Raw genomic sequence first — 21,650 nt, 5'->3', positions numbered from 1 at the left:
GGCTGCCCCTCCACCACAGAAAGCACTGAGCTAGGCTAAAACACCTGCATTTTGGAAAGCAAAAAGGAGACCATGTTTGTATGCAGCTTTATATGTGACACGCAAACTGATATGTGACACGTATTAATGCCAAAATGACATGCAAAACAGGCAGCAACAAAGAAAATATATTTCTTTATTAAAAAAAAAAAAAATTTGAAAACAGATGGGGCTCAAAACTGGTGGGGCTCTGCCCTGAATGACGGATCACCACTGCGCCTGGGAAGAAAACACTTTTAATTTGGTCAACTTGCCATTGGCTCAACCATTTACTCAACTTACCCCATGGCCATTGGCTCAACTTACCCCAAGGCAAACATTTTGACTATATTATCCCACACAGCTACAGGGATGCACTTTCATGCTAGGTTTTGGACCTAATAATTTTGAAGCTTATAGAGACCAAAACTGATATATAGAACAATCTTAAAATTATCTACTTTGGTTTAGATACAAGCATCATGAAACCTCTAACACAATAAATTCAAAATCTCAGGTTGTTCTGAAATTGTTTCTGTTGTTAGAAACAGATAACATTAGCATTCCTGCAACTTTATGTTGTTTAAATATTATTTGATCTCTGCAAAATTAACTTCATTGACTAATTTATCTGAACAGGAAAACAAAAAACATCACCAAATTACATAGGATGAAGAAACAATACTCGGCGCCGCAGCTCCATACTACCTGTCAAACATTGAGAACTGATACTATATACTCATTGTTGGGGTGGGATTGATGTGAGGATTTCTCATGTCTTACTCATTGTTAGAAAATACTTTGGTACTATAATTATTGAATATTATAATGAATCCTATAAATTAAAGTGGCCAATTTGGGTGCCAACAATTAGCTCAATTTCTCAGAGATCAAATTATATTTCAACAAAATAATGTTTCCGGAATGCTTATCTTATCTGTTTCTAGCTACAGAAACGATTTCAGAACAATCTGAGATGGTGGGTGTCATGGCTTGCTGAAATGACATGGAACGACCCATGTGCAAAACATCACACTTGGACAGAATGTACCACATTGTCTTAATTATTTGACCTTTCTTCCACAACACAGGGAAGGTGACTGAAATGTCAGTATGACGTGGGCCTCCAGCATTTCTTTTTAATGGCCTTGGGAAGCAGTCTGGGCCTGAAAGTGAGCAGGAAGATGACAGAAATCCCAACCAGGCAGAGGACAGGTACGATAAACAACAGGATGTACCAGTACACAGACTCCTCCTCACTCCCACCACATATTACAGGGTCTAAAAGCACCACTCTGTGTGTCCTTTTTGTCAGATCCTGACATGAAATGTCTGAGAGGTCAATGATATTGACTGTTTTCGCCCTCTCAAATGTCCTGTACCAGTCCAACTGGCAGCAGTTGAAAGTGTTTCCATTGAGAAAAACAGTGTGTAGTTTCAAGGCTAATGTGTTAGCCTGATCTAAGGGGAGAGTGTTCAGTTTGTTGTCCCTCAGGTCCAGCAGCCTCAGCTCCAGGTGTAGCAGTGAAGCAGGGAGCTGAGTAAGAGAGTTTCTGGAAATGTTCAAAGACTTCAAGTAGTGGAAAGGAGAGAAGTCAAAGTCTCTCAGGCCTGTGTTTCCCAATCCTAGATGGTGTAAAGTTCTGCTGAGGCCTACTATCGAGCTGTGCCCGATGATGAGTTCTGGGTTATTAGACAGCTCCAGGTGTGTTAGAGGTGTCCCTGCGAACGCTGACGACGGCAGCCTCCCCAGGTTGCACCCTGATAGGTGGAGCTGTCTCAGAGAGATGATGTTTCTCCAAACGACACAGTCTGATTGGTTACCCCCACCCATGTTCCCGCCCCCTTTCTCAAGGGAGCATATGCCAACTCTGTTAAAGCTGATATCCACAGAGCTGATGCTGGTGAGTGAGGAGAACAGTCTAGGAGGTAGACTCTGCAGGCCATTCTGGCTCAGGTTGAGATAGCTCAGGTTGCCTAACTCACTTAAACTACCTTGGTCAGCATGGAGCTCCGTTAATCTATTGTTGCTCAAATCCAACTCGTACAACGTCCCCGGAAGTTTTTCCAGTGTTAGATTTAAAACCTTGAGACAGTTTGTCTGCATCCTGAGTCTGGCCAGGCTAGGCATTTTGCTGATAAACCCTTGGGGGAAGTAGCCCACCTGATTTCCACTGAGATCCAGCAGGTCTAGAGAGGAGATGTCGCCGTGCAGGCTCTCGTCCCACAGCTGGGCCGTGACATTGCTCACGTTGCCCCTCAGGTTGTAGAACTGGACACTGGTGGTCCAGTTTAGGTAGCCAGCTGTGTCTGCCAGGTGTTCGTAGAAGCTCAACATGTTCTGGGACAGATAGAGGTTCCTCAGGCGGCTCTGGGTGGGCAGGAAGGGGAAGAAAAGGAGGTTGTTGTCGGTGAGATCCAGGGTCTCCAGCTGGAAGGTTTCCTGGAGGTCCTGGTTGGCTATGAACCACTCAATGACGTTGTGACTGGCGTTGAGCACAACCAGCTGGGTCATGTTGAAGTCCACAAGGCAGGGCAGGTAGTTGAAGGCCAGGTTTAGTTTCTGGAGCTTGTGCAGGTGATCGAAGGCCCCAACGATCTCAAACAGCATGTTCCTCTGCAGGTCCAGCTCTCTGAGCTGGTGGAGGTCGCTGAAGGAGCTTTCGTCCAGCCTTTGCAGGAGGTTCCTGGAAAGGTTGAGGTACTCCAGGGACGTCATATTCTGGAGGAGGACGGAGGCCATGTCATCCGTAAGCTGGTTTTCTGACAGATCCAGAACTCTGAGTCCAGACAGGGTGAGCAGCGCCATGCTAGTTTGCTGGTATCCAACGTGAAGTTTATTGGCAGCTAGATTGAGGCTCTCTAGATGAGGTGAGTTGTGAAAGAACTTTGACCCCACTGTCTCCAAGCGGTTTTCTGCACAGCTCAGAGTGCGAAGGAAGATGTAGCGGGAGAGGGAGTCATCTTGTAGCGTCTGAATGTGGTTATGTGTCAGGTGGAGTTCCTCTATGTTGTCCGGTAGGTCCCTCGGCACAGATGAGATCTCACTTTTACTACAGAGAGCAGTCTTTTGGGTCTGTAAAAAGAAAGGGAGAGAAATTAAGTGTATGCGAGATCAATACAATTTCAAATACTTCATTTTATATGTTAAAATACTTTAAACAGCAAAGAAAAAAGGTATTATACCACAAATCAGACCAGAGAGTATACGACGGATAAAAGTATTTAATGTATGCATGAACGGAAACCCTGAGAACCAGCAGTAGTAGCTGTTTCCATGATAGAATTACCTTTTCTTATATCTATTGTGGTAACTTATGCTCTCTCTTCCCTTCAGAAACCAGAGTGTATGCTGCATTTCTTATGAAGATGTCATCAGGCACTTTTTCACAGCTTTCAGTGAGAACCACAAGCTCTGAAGTTCATAATTCAAAGGAACTTTTTTACATGGTATTTTATTGTATGTTTTTTGTATTTTTGTATTGAGAGTTACTGTGGGGCCTGAAATTATTGACACCCTTGATAAAGATTAGCAAAAATGTATAAAATAAATATTTCAAATACTGAGCTATGTTGTATGCCCTGAAAAAGTAGAAATTATATTATTTTATACTAATACAATTGCTCAGAGAAAGAGATTTTGTTTAACAAGTAATCATTTGTTTAGTACCTTTCAATAGCTTACCTTGCAAGGATAACGGCACTGAGCCTTTTTCTGAAATGTTTTATGAGTTGGAGAACACATTGTGAGAGAGCATAAAAAAAAGGAATATCGCTAGCATAACAGAATAAACTAATTTTGAATTACATACAGTACCTACAGTAGAAAAGAGGAGAATATCTTATTTCTAATTATGTCAACTTATTTCTTAAAGTACCAATGCAGCCATTTTTATCTCAATATCAAATCACTTGAGAAGGATTTTATTGTTTCAAAATGCCATCATTGCAGAGTTAAAGCAAAAGTATCAAAACATGCGCAGTGCCAAGGACAAACAAGTGGCTTCAAAAATGCTCAGAGGCAACATCCTGAGAAAGTATGGCCTAGTCAAAGCCGCAAACAGAGAATTTTGATTTTCAGCAAAAGCAATGAGGGCAAATGAAAACAGGCCAACAAGTCTTCAATACTCCAGGAAAAAGCAGTGTAACAGAATTAGCACAGCCACAGAAGAGAAAATCACTAGATTCTATGAACATGATGACAACAGTAGAGCAACAACAGGGAAAAGGGACACTAACGAGGAACAAGAAGAAAAAGCAGAAGCGCTTCTTGAATGGAACAATTCATTTTACATTTACATTTTAGTCATTTAGCAGACGCTCTTATCCAGAACTACTTACAGTTAGTGAGTGCATTCATTTTTCATACTCCTTTATCTGAAGTTTAAGATGGAATATTCAGATATTCAAATTTCCTACTATGAATTCTGCAAAAGACATCCTTTTTGGGTTGTCAAGCCAACAGTCCAGGATAGGGACACATGCCTCTGCAAAACCCACGCCAACCTCCAGTTCATGGTGGAAAAACTACATTGAGAACCTTATTGAGTCTTTGTGCTGTGAGAACATTTTACATTTTAGTCATTTAGCAGACGCTCTTATCCATAGCGACTTACAGTTAGTGAGTGCATACATTTTTCAAAACCTGAAGAAAGAGTGCATGTACAGAGAGTGCTCCCTTTGCCAAGCAAAAGAGCTTAAACATCTGACTTTGATGCTGGTGAGCAGACATGGTGGTTTGAGTGGAAAAACAAAGCTGAAGAGAGAGAGAAACATGGAGAAGTTCACTGTACATTTGACAGTAAAAGAAAAGGTGTGTGGCACACTGCAGATTCTACTGGAGGACTTCTCCAAAGGATTGAAAGAGAAGTTGGGAAAACACGTGTACAACATTCAACACCAATACTCCAAACTGAGAGAATTAAAAGAGAATCTGCGGAAAGAGGAGATCATCGTGCATATTGACTTTGCAGAGAACTACCTGTGTAAATACACCAGAGAAATCCAGGCAGTTCACTTTGGTGATTCTCACAAGCAGGTGACCCTCCACACCTGTTTTGGATATACCACAAATGCTTGAGCTCTGCCCATCGGCTACTTTTGGAATCTTACTTTGTCTTATATTAATTATATGTTGAACAATGGTTTTAGTTCAAAATGTTTGCAATAAAATATTGTTTTCATACGTTTTTTATTTTATTTCCACCACACCTTGTCTTTTCCACCACACCCATATTTTTGAGGTAAATGAGTATACTATGTATAATTTACATTGATTGATTTGTTGTAGATAGGGAAATCATATGGTTGTTATCATAATCTCACAAAACGGTTGGGTGGACATTTTAATTTTTCATGATAAATAAATGTTTTCAGCTGTCACAAAGGCAAGTTTATACATTCAGGGGTCGTGTTGAATTATTAATATTAGGAAAACCTTAAAAATCAATACAAGTTAATGTACAAATGTATAAGAAACGTGTTATAAATAAATTGTATGATATTTCATTTTCAAATAAAATTGATGTTTAATGACATGATGGAAATGACATTTGTCTATGGCTGTCTTGGAAAAATGACAAAAATATATACATTCTTGAATAGCACGATCGCAGCCATTATCAGATATTGTTTCTAGACAAATCAAAGACAATTATAATACTGGTAAAAGTGTGTTTCAATATGCTTTAATTTCTGAAATCTTGCAGGGCCAAAGTGCCCGAAGTTGCAGAATCACCCAGATACACTATTTAGTTGTTACTTTGTGCCCGTGTTACTTTGTGCCCCAGTCTCCCCTAGATCTATAGGTTTCAGGTTTTTTGCCAAGGTTTTCATTCTGTAACTTTGTTTTAAGTAGCTAGGCCTAAGGTCTGTGTGGTGCAGTGATTAAGAAACATAATAATAGGACATTTTCTGTTTTAACTACTTTAGAGGCTTTTTTGGTGAAGTAAAACATTTTCAGAAAACGTGTGTTGATTCAGCTGTCTAATGGATGAATTCGCTATTTGACTGTAATTCACTGTTCTGATTTCTGTTTAATTTTATTTGGTCTTTGGTCTCAAGCTATTTAAGCCATTTAATAGTTGTTGCCATTTAAACCACTCTTAGTAGACCTAGGCCTAATTTGGTCCCATTGAGCTGGTTGGTGGCCATTTTGAAAAACTGCTGCCTGTACAGTAGGCCTAATGGGTAAAATCTGCTATGTTTATTTAGACTTTTGCTGGCTTTCTGTAAAGGTTAAGTGGTCTCATCATAAAAGTATTTTGTGAAAATGGGTTTCCCCTCTGCTGGATTCTGCATTTCTATTTCATTATATGTGTGTCTACTGTCTACATGGCAGGTAGTAAAAACAAGAATAAAAAATACTATTTTTTTACCCCCTTTTTCGTGATATCCAATTGCGATCTTGTTTTATCGCTGCAACTCCCCAACGGGCTCGGGAGAGGCGAAGGTCGAGTCATGCGTCCTCCGAAACATGACCCGCCAAACTGCGCTCCTTAACACCCGCCAGCATAACCCGGAAGCCAGCTGCACCAATGTGTCGGAGGAAACACCGTTCAACTGATGACCGAAGTCAGCCTGCAGGCACCCGGCCCACCATAAAGAGTCGCTGGAGCGCAATGAGCCAAGTAAAGCCCCCACGGCCAAACCCTCCCCTAACCCGGATGACGCTGGGCCAATTGTGCACCGCCCTATGGGACTCCCGGTCACGGCCGGTTGTGACATAGCCTAGGAACGAACCCGGGTCTGTAGTGACACCTCAAGCACTGTGATGCAGTGCCTTAGACCGCTGCACCACTCGGGAGGCCCCAGGTTTTTTTTTTTTTTATAAACAAAAAGTCTATGTACTTTCCAATGTAGGCTAGGAGCATGAGGAGGATTTTTTTATATTCACTGAAATCAACCGGTTGCAGCTATCACTTCCATTGATTGTTAGCTAGCTGTGGCTAAAGTTAGCTGAAGTTTGTAGTGGCTGTGGATTACAGTTTCACCTGGCTCATAGAATACTGAACTTTGGCTTTAAATATGGACTGAATTAATCAAACTGGTTCATTTAACCAAACCATAATTTAATTAAATTTAAATTTAATTCAATCCATATCAATATCAAATCATTTCTGGGTCACAATTAAGTACCTTGCTGTGATTGTTTGAAATTAAAATGGTAAAAAATAAACAAACATTTCTTCTTAGCAAGAGCAATTTCTAAAGCAATAATTTTGCTAGGAATGTCTGGGAGTGGTTTGAGTGGGGAGGGGAAAACTGAAAATGTGCTGTTATTGGCAGAGAGGTTTGGAACTCTTTCTTAATAGTCTATGAACTAATTCACCGCATTCACTCCCATCAAAACAGGCAGAAATTTCAGGCGGTCTTTTCAAACAGCTCTTACACTGAAAGCGCATTATCATAATTTTCACAATTTCACAGTATTATTCCAACCTCATAGTGTGGAAATATACACTGAATGTACAAAACATTAGGAACAGCTGCTCTTTCCATAACTAGACTGACCAGGTGAATCCAGGTGAAAGCTATGATCCCTTATTGATGTCACCTGTTAAATCCACTTCAATCAGTGTAGATGAAGGAGAGGAGACAGGTTAAAAAATTATTTTTAAGCCTTGAGACATTTGAGACTTGGATTGTGATATTTTTGCTAACGTATGATGGGGGGTCCCAGGGTCGCCGGTGTTCCTGTGTAGGTACCTACATGTTTTATTGTTGTGGGATTTTTTCCGGATGTATTCTCATTTCGACGTCAAACCCACGACTGATGTGCTTGGCCAAAGAGCTCTATTTTCATGTCATCTGACCAAAGCATCACTTCCAATCCAAGTGCCAACGCTGTTTAGCAAACTCCAGGAGTTTACATTTGTTGGATGACATGAAAATAGAACTCTTTGGCCACTCACAGCAGTTGTGGGTTTGGTGTCGAGATGAGCATGCATGAGCAGAAAATAACCCCATACCTACTGTAAAATATGGTGGTGGTATTTTTGCTTCCACTGGTCCTTGGGCCCTTGTTAAGGTCAACGACATCATGAACTATACCCAGTACCAGGATATTTTAGCCAAAAACCTGGTTGCCTCTGCCAGGAGTGGCTCTTCCAGCAAGACAATAACCCCAAGCACACAAAAAAATGTAATTGGCCACAACATTTACATTTTTGCAAAGACCTGAAACCCATTGAAAACCTGTGGTTTGAATTGAAGAAGGCAGTCCATAAGCGCAGATCGAATTATATCAAGGATCTAGAAAGATTCTGTATGGAGGAATTGTTACGACTTCCGCCGAGGCTGCCTCCCCTCCTTGTTCAGGCAGGCTTCGGCGTTCGTCGTCACCGGCTTACTAGCCACTGCCGCTCCATATATCATCATTCCATTTGTCTTGTCTTGTCAATTACACACACCTGGTTCTTATCCCCTCATTAGTCCGTGTATAAGTGTTCCCTCTGCCCCCTTGTCCTTGTGGGTGATTGTTTATTGTGAGAGTAGTGTAGCTCGGTGGAGCTACTCGCACCTTGTATTGCCGGGGTAGATATTTCCCCTGTGCCTGTATATTGTTGGAGTATCCCGTACCGTGTATTGCCAGGGTAGATATTTCCCCTGTGCCTGTATATTGTTGGAGTATCCCGTACCGTGTATTGCCAGGGTAGATAGTTTCCCCTGTGCCTGTTTTCGTTTGTCGCTATCCAGCGCAATTGTGTACGACAGAATAAACTCTGTATTTGGTGATTTACCCTCCTGCGCCTGACTCCTTCTATCACACTCTTTACAGGAATGGTCTAAGATCCCTCCCAATGTGTTCTCCAACTCATAAAACATTTTAGAAAAAGGCTCAGTGCCCTTATCCTCGCAAGGTGAAGTATTGAAAGGTATTGAAAACAGGGGTGTCAATCATTTTAAACAATCTCTTTCTCTGAGCAATTGTATTAGTATAAAATAATATATAATTTCCCCTTTTTTTGAGCATACAATGTAGCTTAGTATTTGAATTATTTATTTTATAGTCATTTTTGCACATCTTTATCAAGGGTGCCAATAATTTCAGACCCCCACTGTATACAATTTAGAAACCACTTAGAAAAGCTGTTATTCAATGTGCTAATGCTTGGTTAGTGTCTCTACATGCCTATCAGTTTTATTATTGACCTGTGAAATATTCTCCATGTGTCTAAACATATCATTTCTATCAGTAAAATTAGGTATTTTGATTTGTATAGTTGATGACAATAATTATTGTATTTTCTCACAAGATTCAGATTAGTATAGGCTCCTATCTTGCTGTAGATCACATTAAATATGAATGTTTGTCAACGTTTGGCATTGTACTTTATTGATTGCATATTTGGATTTATGTGAATTTCAAGGTCAATCAAATTAATTTGTGACTTTACAAGTGTGCCACTCAATGTTATTTGTATTATTACTATTGTTAATAGTATTATTATTTATATTATTCATAATAGAATGCCGGGACATAAACGGTTCCTACAGTATCCTTAAAACCCTAAAAGGTTCCTCAGGGAAAAGGTTCCTGGAGGCACCTTTATGGGTTTCGCTGGTGTTGCAATCTGAGGAACCCCTGCAGGTGCCTCCAGGAACATTTTCTTTTTAGAGTGTATATTTGCTTCCTCTACACTCTAATAACTTGTTCAAGAAGTTTAGCTCTTACCAGTCTGCAGGGGCTGTGGTGAGGGTGGCAGAGGGCGGGCATCAGCAGGCTCCACAGGGGCCAGAGGGTGAGACAGATCAGGGTAGGGAGGAGGCCGTGGATGGGCATCTTAACATCCTCACTGTGGAGGAGAGAAGGGAGCAGGAGAGGACTGAGACTCAGAAAAGGAGAGGTAGTCTATGGTTTCCCAAACTCGTTGATGAGAAGTCGAAGGAGAATGGCAAGAATTGTGCAAGTTGTCCAGGCAGCCCACAAACAGGCAAATAACGGCGCAGTACAACTTGTCGATCCTTGCCACAGATGGGCTATTGCAGCAGATGACCACACCGGGTTCCACTCCTATCAGCTAAAAACAAGAAGAAGTGGTTCCAGTGGGCACGCGATCACCAACACTGGACAATTGAGGAGTGGAAAAACATTGCCTGGTCCGACGAATCCCGGTTTCTGTTGCGTCATGATGATGGCAGAGTCAGGATTTGGCGTAAACAGCATGAGCTCATGGCCCCATCCTGCCTGGTGTCAACGGTACAGGCTGGTGGCGGTGGTGTAATGGTATGGGGAATGTTTTCCTGGCACACCAATTGATACCAATTGAGCAACGTTTTCAAGCCGCAAAAAATTCAGGCTGTTCTGGAGGCAAAGGGGGGTCCGACCTGATACTAGATGGATGTACCTAATAAACTGGCCACTGAGTGTATGCCAGACAATACAACACCAACGCAGTCTCTCACCCATACGAATAGAATAACAGCTGTATATCTCCGTTATCTTTTAACCTTGATAAGCATTCAATTAATGCTTTTCATACTGTAACCATCAAATCTGAAAAATTCTATCAAATCTATGTGGCACATAGGTCAATTCCACTATTCTCTGTTGGAAATATATGTTACATAATAAGTTGTGTTATCCTATGTGCACTACTGTAGTAATAAGACAGTATGAGGGTTTGCGCTCAGGCTAAAAACAAAGGTGACCGGTGCGTATGAGAAATAATACTGTACAGTGAGGGAAAAAAGTATTTGATCCCCTGCTGATTTTGTACGTTCGCCCACTGACAAAGAAATGATCAGTCTATAATTTTAATGGTAGGTTTATTTGAACAGTGAGAGACAGAATAACAACAAACAAATCCAGAAAAACGCATGTCAAAAATGTTATAAATTGATTTGCATTTTAATGAGGGAAATAAACATTTGACCCCCTCTCAATCAGAAAGATTTCTGGCTCCCATGTGTCTTTTATACAGGTAACGAGCTGAGATCAGGAGCACACTCTTAAAGGAAGTACTCCTAATCTCAGCTTGTTACCTGTATAAAAGACACCTGTCCACAGAAGCAATCAATCAATCAGATTCCAAACTCTCCACCATGGCCAAGACCAAAGAGCTCTCCAAGGATGTCAGGGACAAGATTGTAGACCTACACAAGGCTGGAATGGGCTACAAGACCATCGCCAAGCAGCTTGGTGAGAAGGTGACAACAGTTGGTGCAATTATTCGCAAATGGAAGAAACACTAAATAACTGTCAATCTCCCTCGGCCTGGGGCTCCATGCAAGATCTCACCTCGTGGAGTTGCAATGATCATGAGAACGGTGAGGAATCAGCCCAGAACTACACGGGAGGATCTTGTCAATGATCTCAAGGCAGCTGGGACCATAGTCACCAAGAAAACAATTGGTAACACACTACGCCGTGAAGGACTGAAATCCTGCAGCGCCTGCAAGGTCCCCCTGCTCAAGAAAGCACATATACAGGCCCGTCTGAAGTTTGCCAATGAACATCTGAATGATTCAGAGGAGAACTGGGTGAAAGTGTTGTGGTCAGATGAGACCAAAATTGAGCTCTTTGGCATCAACTCAACTCGCCGTGTTTGGAGGAGGAGGAATGCTGCCTATGACCCCAAGAACACCATCCCCACATCAAACATGGAGGTGGAAACATTATGCTTTGGGGGTGTTTTTCTGCTAAGGGGACAGGACAACTTCGCCGCATCAAAGGGACGATGGACGGGGCCATGTACCGTCAAATCTTGGGTGAGAACCTCCTTCCCTCAGCCAGGGCATTGAAAATGGGTCGTGGATGGGTATTCCAGCATGACAATGACCCAAAACACACGGCCAAGGCAACAAAGGAGTGGCTCAAGAAGAAGCACATTAAGGTCCTGGAGTGGCCTAGCCAGTCTCCAGACCTTAATCCCATAGAAAATCTGTGGAGGGAGCTGAAGGTTCGAGTTGCCAAACGTCAGCCTCGAAACCTTAATGACTTGGAGAATATCTGCAAAGAGAAGGGGGACAAAATCCCTCCTGAGATGTGTGCAAACCTGGTGGCCAACTACAAGAAACGTCTGACCTCTGTGATTGCCAACAAGGGTTTTGCCACCAAGTACTAAATCATGTTTTGCAGAGGGGTCAAATACTTATTTCCCTCATTAAAATGCAAATCAATTTATAACATTTTTGACATGCGTTTTTCTGTTTTTTGTTGTTGTTATTCTGTCTCTCACTGTTCAAATAAACCTATCATTACAATTATAGACTGATAATTTCTTTGTCAGTGGGCAAAATCAGCAGGGGATCAAATACTTTTTTTCCCTCACTGTATATACAGAGAGTTCAAAAGGTACTCGCACTCAAACCATGAAAATGAATAACCCAAGGAGGCTGAGATGCAAAAATAATATACTTAATTGAATACATGCTTGTCTGAAACGTAAATTATTTTATGTTTTATTTTTAACACATTTCACTGTCACCCTTTGTATTCTTTCGAGCATGGATTAAATGAAGTAGGCCTATATCATTTTTGCATCTCGGCCTCCTTGGGTTACTCCTTATTATGGTTTGAGTGCGAGTACCTTTTGAACTCTCCACTACTGTAGTAATCAAATACATTAATTATGAATAATCTATAATCTATTTATAAATCCAAAGTATTGAATTGACATATTAAATATCTGAACAAATAATGCACAGTATAATGCTTTACAAGACGTTTACTAATAGTGAAATAAACAAATAAATAATAGTTTATTAGAAATTTATAAGCAGATTGACAAATACAATGAATTAGCATAGACTAGAAATAAGGATATTAAGCTACAAAGTAACATTCTTTGACCTAAGAGCATGAATGAAAATAAATTCAAAGTTACACTTTCTGTTCTGATATTACAAGTATGTACTGAGAAAAGTGTCATTTGCGCGGATGTTATTCATTCATTACTTTGTTACACGCTGTTGAGTGTAAATAGCTCACACACAGATAGAGCAAGTGCACAGTGCACCATGCATCCACTACTTACGCTGGTGGTTAGGTGTGTGTTCTTCTAGCAACTTGACGGTTGAGCTCCTGACCATATCTCTGGTTTGTGCGACGCAGCGTCCGTCGGTAGATCGGTTCTCATCTATGTGGAGCCGTGTGTGTTCTCAATATAGCGGAGCCGTGCTTTTGTATTTGCGGAAGCAGGCAAGCAACGGAAACCAAAGTCACATGGACAAGCAAGATCATACATATAGGTTCGCATGCCTTGGTCAGAGACATGCATGTCCTGTACTGCATTACACATAATGCATTGGAACTAGAAGATGCAATATATTTTTATGTGATGCATTTCATGCATGCCCATAGTACATCAGTGTCAACTTATGATATTTGCAGATACTTAAGGCTTACATCAAATGCAACTTTCTCACGTATCTGTTTCTATTTGGGAATTCTGGGTTAAAATACCTTTTTCAAAGTATTTTAAAAATACTGTAGTAATGTGAAGCACCTGCCATCCACACCATGATTTGTCTGTGCATGTGTTTGTGTAGGATTCTCTTGTCTACTACGAAAACCTACCGACAAAAACCCTATTCTCACCTCTCACTCCTGTTTCTGAACATCAGATACTACAGAGGAAACCACTCAACACTCACACCCTTCCTGCCTAGCTGACACTTTTGCAACAGCGAAGAGAAAGATTTGATTCTTGGCAATTAGTTCAGCTACTTTGACACATCATACTCAACCATCCCTCTCATTTACCATGAACCATTGGAAGAGAAACAGCTTTTTTTCCGTAGCCTAGTATCTGGTTGTGGTCTTACTGACCATGACATACGTGTTTCCCTCAAAACAAATTAAAATTGGTGCAGCCCATGCGCTCTCTCTATCTCCACTACACACATTGAGAAAGTACAGGTAATCACGTTTCATTCTGTGGCCTACAGCGTAGTTTGTGTCATGTATTTTCCCATAGTTCTGGAATTAGAATCAGGAAGTGATGGAGCTACCATTGCAGTGGTGATTTGTTGGGGCTTCCTTCCTGTTTTCATGCTATGAGTTCTCTCCTCTCACTCTCATTTCTGACTTGATTAAGTGATTGGCAGCTGAAACCAGCTTTACGCTCAGTTGAATTCATGAATTCAGTTGCCATTAATTTTTCATAGGCTTAGCCTCACTTCAAATATTAGGCCTAGATCTCTTTTCTTCCAATATCCCTTTTAATAAGACACATTTATGCCTTGTTTTAAAAACTGTACACAGTACTAACTACACACACAGACATCCCTCATGTTCCCTGTGTGTATGTTGTGTGTGTGTGTAGCATTGAGGTAGAACACCACTGACATGCTAAGCTTTCATGTGGTTAAAACACACACACCCAGGAAGCTTGACAAACTGATATATTGTGGCAAACTACACTGAACAAAAATATAAACGCAACATGCAACAATTACAGTTTGTATAAGGAAATCAGTCAACTGAAATAAATTGACTAGGCCCTAATCGATGGATTTCACATGACTGGGAATACAGATATGCATCTGTTGGTCACAGATACCTTAAAAAAGAAGGTAGGGGTGTGGATAAGAACCAGTCAGTATCTGAGGTGACCACCATTTGCCTCATGCAGCGTGACACATCTCCTTCGTATAGAGTTCATCAGGCTGTTGATTGTGGACTGTTGAATGTTGGCTGTGGAACACGCTGTCGTACACGTCGATCCAGAGCATCCCAAACATGCTCAATGGGTGACATGTCTGGTGAGTATGCAGGCCATGGAAGAACTGGGACATTTTTAGCTTCTATGAATTGTGTACAGATCCTTGCGACATGGGGCCGTGCATTATCATGCTGAAACATGAGGGGATGGTGGTGGATGTATGGCACGACAATGGGCCTCAGGATCTCGTCACGGTGTCTCTGTGCATTCAAATTGCCATCGATAAAATGCAATTGTGTTTGTTGTCCGTAGCTTATGCCTGTCCATACTATAACCCCACCGCCACCATGGGGCACTCTGTTCACAACGCTGACATCAGCAAACCGGTCGCCCACATGATGCCACACACAGTCTGCCATCTGCCCGGTACAGTTGAAATCAAGATTCATCCATGAAGAGCACACTTCTCCAGCGTGTCAGTGGCCATCGAAGGTGAGCATTTGCCCACTGAAGTCGGTTATGACGCAGAACTGCAGTCAGGTCAAGACCCTGGTGAGGACAACGATCACGCAGCTGAGCTTCCCTGAGACGGTTTCTGACAGTTTGTGCAGAAATTCTTCAGTTGTGCAAACCCACAGTTTCATCAGCTGTCCGGGTGACTGGTCTCAGACGATCCAGCAGGGGAAGAAGCCGGATGTGGAGGTCCTGGCCTAGAATGGTTACATGTTGTCTGCGGTTGTGAGGCCAGTTGGACACACTGCCAAATTCTCTAAAACAACGTTGGAGGCTGCCTATGGTAGAGAAAATAACATTCAATTCTCTGGCAACAGTTCTGGTGGATATTCCTGCAGTCAGTTTGCCAATTGCACGCTCCCTGAAAACTTGAGACATCTGTGGCATTGTATTGTGTGACAAAACTGCACATTTTAGAGTGGCCTTTTATTGTCCCCAGCGCAAGGTGCACCTGTGTAATGATCATGCTGTTTAATTAGCTTCTTGATATGCCACATCTGTCAGGTGGATGGATTATCTTGGCAAAGGAGAAATGCTCACTAACAGGGATGTAAACAAATGTGCACAACATTTGAGAAAATTAAGCTTTTTGTGAGTATGGAACATTCATGGGATCTTTTATTTCAGCTCATGAAACATGGGACCAACACTAACATGTTGCATTTATATTGTTGGTCAGTATATATCAGAAACCTGGCACCACTTTTCACCTGCTTTACTTAAGATAACCTGGGGCATCGGAAATGACCTAGAGACCTACACTATGCTGCAGTTAATTCAGCCCACAAACACCAACTGTATGAGAAAGTCAGACAAAACAGAAATCATTTGACTGTAGATAAAAGGAGAGTACAATATGACTAAAGACAATTTGGGAAGTAAGTAAAATAAAGGCATATTAAAATGTCAGTGGGTGGTTCTTATTTTATATAGAAGTCAATGATTGCCCTCTTGTGGAAGCATTATGAAACATCATTCAATCAATTACAGACTGGCACCAGGTAGACTTTATTTTTAAGGTTCCATGACCTCTTCAATAGTACCATGGATTAAAACCTAGAAATAAATATAATGAAATACTATGATGAATACCACCACAATTAAAATGGATTCACAGTAGCATTGAACAGAAAATAGCGTAGTCTCCTCACTTCTGCTCTCCTATACAATGTATCTGGAGAGGAGACGTTTCAGTTATACTGCAATGACTAGCTTTTCTACTGAAGCAGTCTTTTCCAAGTGTCCCATACGGTATATTCCTCTGAAGTGTCCCCCTTGCTGTTCCATCCATGGCAGTTACACGTGTGCTCTAGAAATGTTACAGCTTGCATTGTCACATATACATTATTATCATTATGATGATTTGTGATTTCTGTCTTTATTTGCCACAGTTCATATTTGGTTTTGCCTCATAGGAACAGACATAATAAAACAGGACTCAGTGTTGTTACTTCATAAAATAACATAAAAAAGAAGTCAAGTCCTCCTGTACTGTAAATAAAATGGTCCAGCAGCTGAAGTGGATAGGATCCATGTTGAGACAGAAACACTTTTGAAACAACCCCTGGTCCCCCACCCTCCTCCCCTCTTGTCCATCAATGATCACTTCCCCCACCCTGGTCAAACCCTCTTCCATTCCTGTGGTTGTGGAATGTTCGTTTAGAGTCCTCTCAGTGCCAACCATCAGTCATTATCCTTGGCACACCTGATGTGACATGGCACCGGCTGGTCTTGTGGCGGTGCTACCCATCCAGAGGCTTGCCCAGGTAGACCATGGTCACCTCAGTGTTGCCATAGACAGCTGAGACGGCCGGGAAGAGGCAGGCTTTGGGCAGCCCTCGGAAGGCCACTCCCAGAAACTCAAAGCCTCTCTCGAAGGCCAGGGTCTTGTCATCCATGTCAAGAATCACTCGTATCCTCTCCCCGATCTGTGGACGGACACCATTACACTAGAAAGTAATATAACAATAAGTAACAGCTACAATACAGCAAATGGCTTCACTTTAACCCTACAATTAATACATGATTACTGTTAAGAGAACTTCTAATTTAAGGTAGCGTTCTTCTTGTCATGCGTTCTACTGCACAGGCCTAACATCCCACAAATGTTTATCTAATATTTCAACTAGAATCACTTCATTGGGATGGGTCATCGGCCTAAAACAATGGCTTAGAGCTTCAATAGGACATTTTAGTTCATGCATACAGATATGTTGTCTATTCCTCTGTCTGCAGCCAACCCCATGGTGACGAAGTCCCTGAACTCCGGCACTAAACTAGCTGTTGTTTTCTGTTGCAAAACGTTTTGCTACGATGTGCACTTATGAATACGACCCAGGAGAAACACGTTGTTAACCTACCTGGTATTTGGGTGCATTGTTGCACTGAGGGAAGTTCCCGTTGACCTCCCCGTTGTGGAGCAGGTTGTTATCCACCAGATTCCAGCCCCAGCTCTGGTCGTCACTGCCCAGGAGGGCCACGTAGCCCTGGCATTGCATGGCAGCACGCTTGGTGGCAATGCCAATCACCGCCACGGTCCCCAGGGGCCCCTCCCACCAGATCTCCCAGGCATGGCGGCCCTTAGAGAAGCCGATCTTGCCGCGGGCTCCGTCTGTGCTCTGGGCGATGGGGTTGCGGTGAAGGGTGAAGCCGTTCTTCTTCACGTAGACGTTGCGTGAGCAGTCATGGGAACTCAGAGCGTGCTGGTAGGACTTGAGCTGCAGGACAGGAGAAGCAAACAAAGATGTGTTATGGTTTTGAAGAGGATCAAGACATCAATCCAAGTGATTAAGAGCAGAATCAACATGCATACCAGCAACTAAAAATCATTGCTATTCCATTTTACTTAAAATATCATCTAATTCAAGAAATTATTGCACCATGCTTATGGCTCTTATTTAATGCTGGCGTTGCTGCATAAATAAACAACTGGGCGTGTGTGTATAGACGGCTAGCCACTAGTCTGTGCATGACAGACATGGTAACTCATACCATTGATGAGTATCCTAGGCTATGATTGAATGGCAAGTTAATGTGTGCTGAAAGTGGGTTTGTGAGCTTTTCACAATGTGGTATCTTCTGGATTGAAATCAAAGTCTGTAACAACAGCTATAGGCCTTCACTTTGGTCTTCAAATGGTAAACAAACGTTAGCTACCTTTCCCTTGTATGTTGTCAGATTGCAGAGAATGTCGGAGCGCAGTGCCTCTTCACTAAGAGAGCGAGCGCACAGACTCCGCCACACCTCGCTGTTCTCATCCGCGAGGCAGTTGTTCCAGTGCCAGCACACCAACGAGCACCGCATCAAATCATACAAGTCCAGATAGGAGAACACATGCTCCAGAACCCGACTAGGAAGCCTGCCTGCTATTCCCACTCCTCCGCCCGCTGCAACATAGGACAACCCAGCTGAGTTACAACTGGCAGCGGCTGCGCCAATGCAAGAGGACGCCCCTTCAGCGGCTGCTCCCGACATATCTGCTCAATTGAGTTCACCGATTGATGAACGGTGTTTTTACAGCATAAATTATTAACTAAAATGAATTAAAATGGACCATTTCTAACAACACGATACTAGCTAAATCACGGCGGTGATATTGTTATGCATTTAATTCGATGGACCCAGACCGGGTTGGTAAAGTAGGAAGACAAACGCGAAATCCAGTCAGGTCCCAAAAATATTTGAATGGCAATGATAAATCATGCATTTCTAAATTAATCTAAATTAAATATTTATTCTTATCTGCAATCTTCAATTATAAAGAAGGAGACAGAGATAATCCCATAAACAACGTTTTGTCTTGAAAATTACAACAGGTGTATTTTACTTTGTGTTCCTGTTAGGACCTTTTTCGGACATCCAGCGCCCCTCGCAGCTGATCTACAGTCAGTTTAGATTTTAACCCACTAGAGTCCAAACTCAAATTTGTAGTGTGGTTTACTGATTGATCCTAGATCTGTGCACAGGATCAATTTCCATTCTGTGGATTGCCCTAATAGTGTAATACACATGGTTGGAATTGTCATTAGATGGATGCAAGAATGCTTCTTTCAGATTTGATAGCAGTTTTGTAGGAACAATTTATTGCTGAGCAATGCCAGCACCTAAACAGGTCCAATATGATAACTTGTACAATTTCCTAATGATTTGGTTCCAAACAGACGATGCCTATGCATCAGTGTTTTCTTTACTCTACTTGGGTTATATAAAGGTGTATAAAATGTTTTACATAAATGCTGTCCCAGACCCAGAGAGAAAGCAAAGCGAAAGTCACCTTTTTATACAGTACCACATCATTTTACATGGGCACGATGAGCTTCAAGCAGCGTTCAAAACAACTGGGAATTCGGAACTCGAAATCGCTGAATTCCGATTTCAATGCGTTCAAGACAACTGGGAACTCGGGAAAAAACGAGCTCCGACTGAGGAAATGTGTTTTGAACAGTCATCCAACTCGGAATTCCATGTCGGAAACTTGGGCATCTTTCTAGAGCTCCGACTTTCCAACCTAAAGATCACTGACCAGATCCCAGTTGTCTTGAGAAATGGGAAAGCCTCGTAAATGGCGTCCCTTGAGAAAGCAAGAAACAGATGTATGTCAGGAGAAGTGCAGTATTATCATAAGGAGACGTATACTTGGATGGCGGAGGAGGAATGGAGGGAAAAAGAGAGGCAGAGGAGGTCTAAGAGAGAGAGGGAGGAAGATTGTGAGCTTGAGTCTGTAAAAAATGGTGGGAAAAAGGGAGAAGGTTTGTTAAATAAGAATGGTAGGAAATGTAAGCAAAGTGAGCTGAAGACAGGAGGAGAAATGGAAGTGAATGAGGGTGAAGTACTCAGAGCCCGAGGCTTGCACAGAGGGTCAGGATAAAGATGAGTCTGTGACAGTAAAAGTGAAGTTTTTGGAAAAAGTGGACCCTTGCCTCTTGGCTGATCCATTTGTGGTTTCAGGATGGGTGAAAAAAGCGTTGGGTATAGTGGAATCGGTGAGGGTAACCAGAAGTGGTCTAGTGATAATTGTTTGTGTTTCTGTCAGAGGTAGAAGGCGCTCAGAGTTAAACAAATGGGGGAAAGAATTGTGAATTGTTTCGCTCTCAAGAAAAATGCACCATTGAAAGGAGTGATTTCTTAGGTAGCAGTAAATGTAAAAGTTGCCCAACTGAAGGGGAAGATTCCCGGAGTTTGTGATGCTCTTCGTTTGGTACGACGCAAACAGGGTGGCGTGAGTGGGGAAACAGAATAGTCATTGTCTGTTCTTTTGAGTTTTGAAGTTGAGTCTTTGCCTGACAAAGTTAAGTTAGGATATATACGTTATCCTGTACGAGCTTATGTGCCGAATATATTACGATGTTCAGGTGTCAAACTTATGGGCATGTGGCAGCAGTGTGTTTGAGAGAGGTTCCAAGGTGTGAGAAGTGTGCAGAAGGGCATGAGACAAAGGAATGTGTAGCATTGGGGAAAGTAGTGGTATGTGCTAATTGTAGGAGTGCCCATGGGCCTTGGGATCAGAAATGTCCCGTGCGAGAGAGGCAGGTTGAGGTTTCCAGGGTAAGAAAGAGTAGTGAAGAAGTTGTCATATGCTGAGGCAGTGAAGAAAGTAGAGGAAGATGGGTCAAGGGGGAGGAGTGGTGAGAGTAGTTGATATGTACCAGTACAGAGGGATAGGCCAACAAGTGATACAGTGGGGAAAAAAAGTATTTAGTCAGCCACCAATTGTGCAAGTTCTCCCACTTAAAAAGATGAGAGAGGCCTGTAATTTTCATCATAGGTACACGTCAACTATGACAGACAAATTGAGAGAAAAAAATCCAGAATATCACATTGTAGGATTTTTTATGATTTTATTTGCAAATTGTGGTGGAAAATAAGTATTTGGTCACCTACAAACAAGCAAGATTTCTGGCTCTCACAGACCTGTAACTTCTTCTTTAAGAGGCTCCTCTGTCCTCCACTCGTTACCTGTATTAATGGCACCTGTTTGAACTTGTTATCAGTATAAAAGACACCTGTCCACAACCTCAAACAGTCACACTCCAAACTCCACTATGGCCAAGACCAAAGAGCTGTCAAAGGACACCAGAAACAAAATTGTAGACCTGCACCAGGCTGGGAAGACTGAATCTGCAATAGGTAAGCAGCTTGGTTTGAATAAATCAACTGTGGGAGCAATTATTAGGAAATGGAAGACATACAAGACCACTGATAATCTCCCTCGATCTGGGGCTCCACGCAAGATCTCACCCCATGGGGTCAAAATGATCACAAGAACGGTGAGCAAAAATCCCAGAACCACACGGGGGGACCTAGTGAATGACCTGCAGAGAGCTGGGACCAAAGTAACAAAGCCTACCATCAGTAACACACTACGCCGCCAGGGACTAAAACCCTGCAGTGCCAGACGTGTCCCCCTGCTTAAGCCAGTACATGTCCAGGCCCGTCTGAAGTTTGCTAGAGTGCATTTGGATGATCCAGAAGAGGATTGGGAGAATGTCATATGGTCAGATGAAACCAAAA

General features: G+C 42.2%; 2 protein-coding genes across 3 annotated transcripts; both read right to left on the bottom strand.

The window, feature by feature from the left end:
• Positions 1 to 213: 213 nt before the first annotated feature.
• LOC311109155 (transforming growth factor beta activator LRRC33-like) lies at positions 214 to 13,066 on the bottom strand. The gene is made up of 3 exons (XM_084151978.1): positions 12,999 to 13,066; positions 9,695 to 9,815; positions 214 to 3,094 (listed from the first exon to the last, which is right to left on the bottom strand). Exons 2-3 carry the CDS (start codon positions 9,800 to 9,802, stop codon positions 1,127 to 1,129), a joined length of 2,076 nt encoding a protein of 691 aa, XP_084008104.1. The 5' UTR covers positions 9,803 to 9,815; positions 12,999 to 13,066; the 3' UTR covers positions 214 to 1,126.
• Positions 13,067 to 15,731: 2,665 nt separating this feature from the next.
• On the bottom strand, positions 15,732 to 18,687 carry LOC311109031 (F-box/SPRY domain-containing protein 1). 2 transcript variants are annotated; one of them, XM_084151815.1, is made up of 3 exons: positions 18,297 to 18,687; positions 17,501 to 17,857; positions 15,732 to 17,089 (listed from the first exon to the last, which is right to left on the bottom strand). In XM_084151815.1, the coding sequence occupies exons 1-3, from the start codon at positions 18,612 to 18,614 to the stop codon at positions 16,883 to 16,885; spliced, it is 882 nt and encodes a 293-aa protein (XP_084007941.1). In that variant the 5' UTR covers positions 18,615 to 18,687; the 3' UTR covers positions 15,732 to 16,882. The 2 variants fall into 2 exon arrangements, with proteins under 2 accessions (XP_084007941.1, XP_084007942.1); XM_084151816.1 differs by having other exon boundaries at positions 15,741 to 17,068.
• Between the last annotated feature and the right edge of the window lie 2,963 nt (positions 18,688 to 21,650).

The sequence above is a fragment of the Coregonus lavaretus genome, assembly GCF_964263955.1.
Source record: "Coregonus lavaretus genome assembly, chromosome: 34".
Taxonomy (NCBI): domain Eukaryota; kingdom Metazoa; phylum Chordata; class Actinopteri; order Salmoniformes; family Salmonidae; genus Coregonus; species Coregonus lavaretus.
Note: the sequence above shows the minus strand (reverse complement) of the source record. Positions and strands in the feature narration are given on the sequence as shown.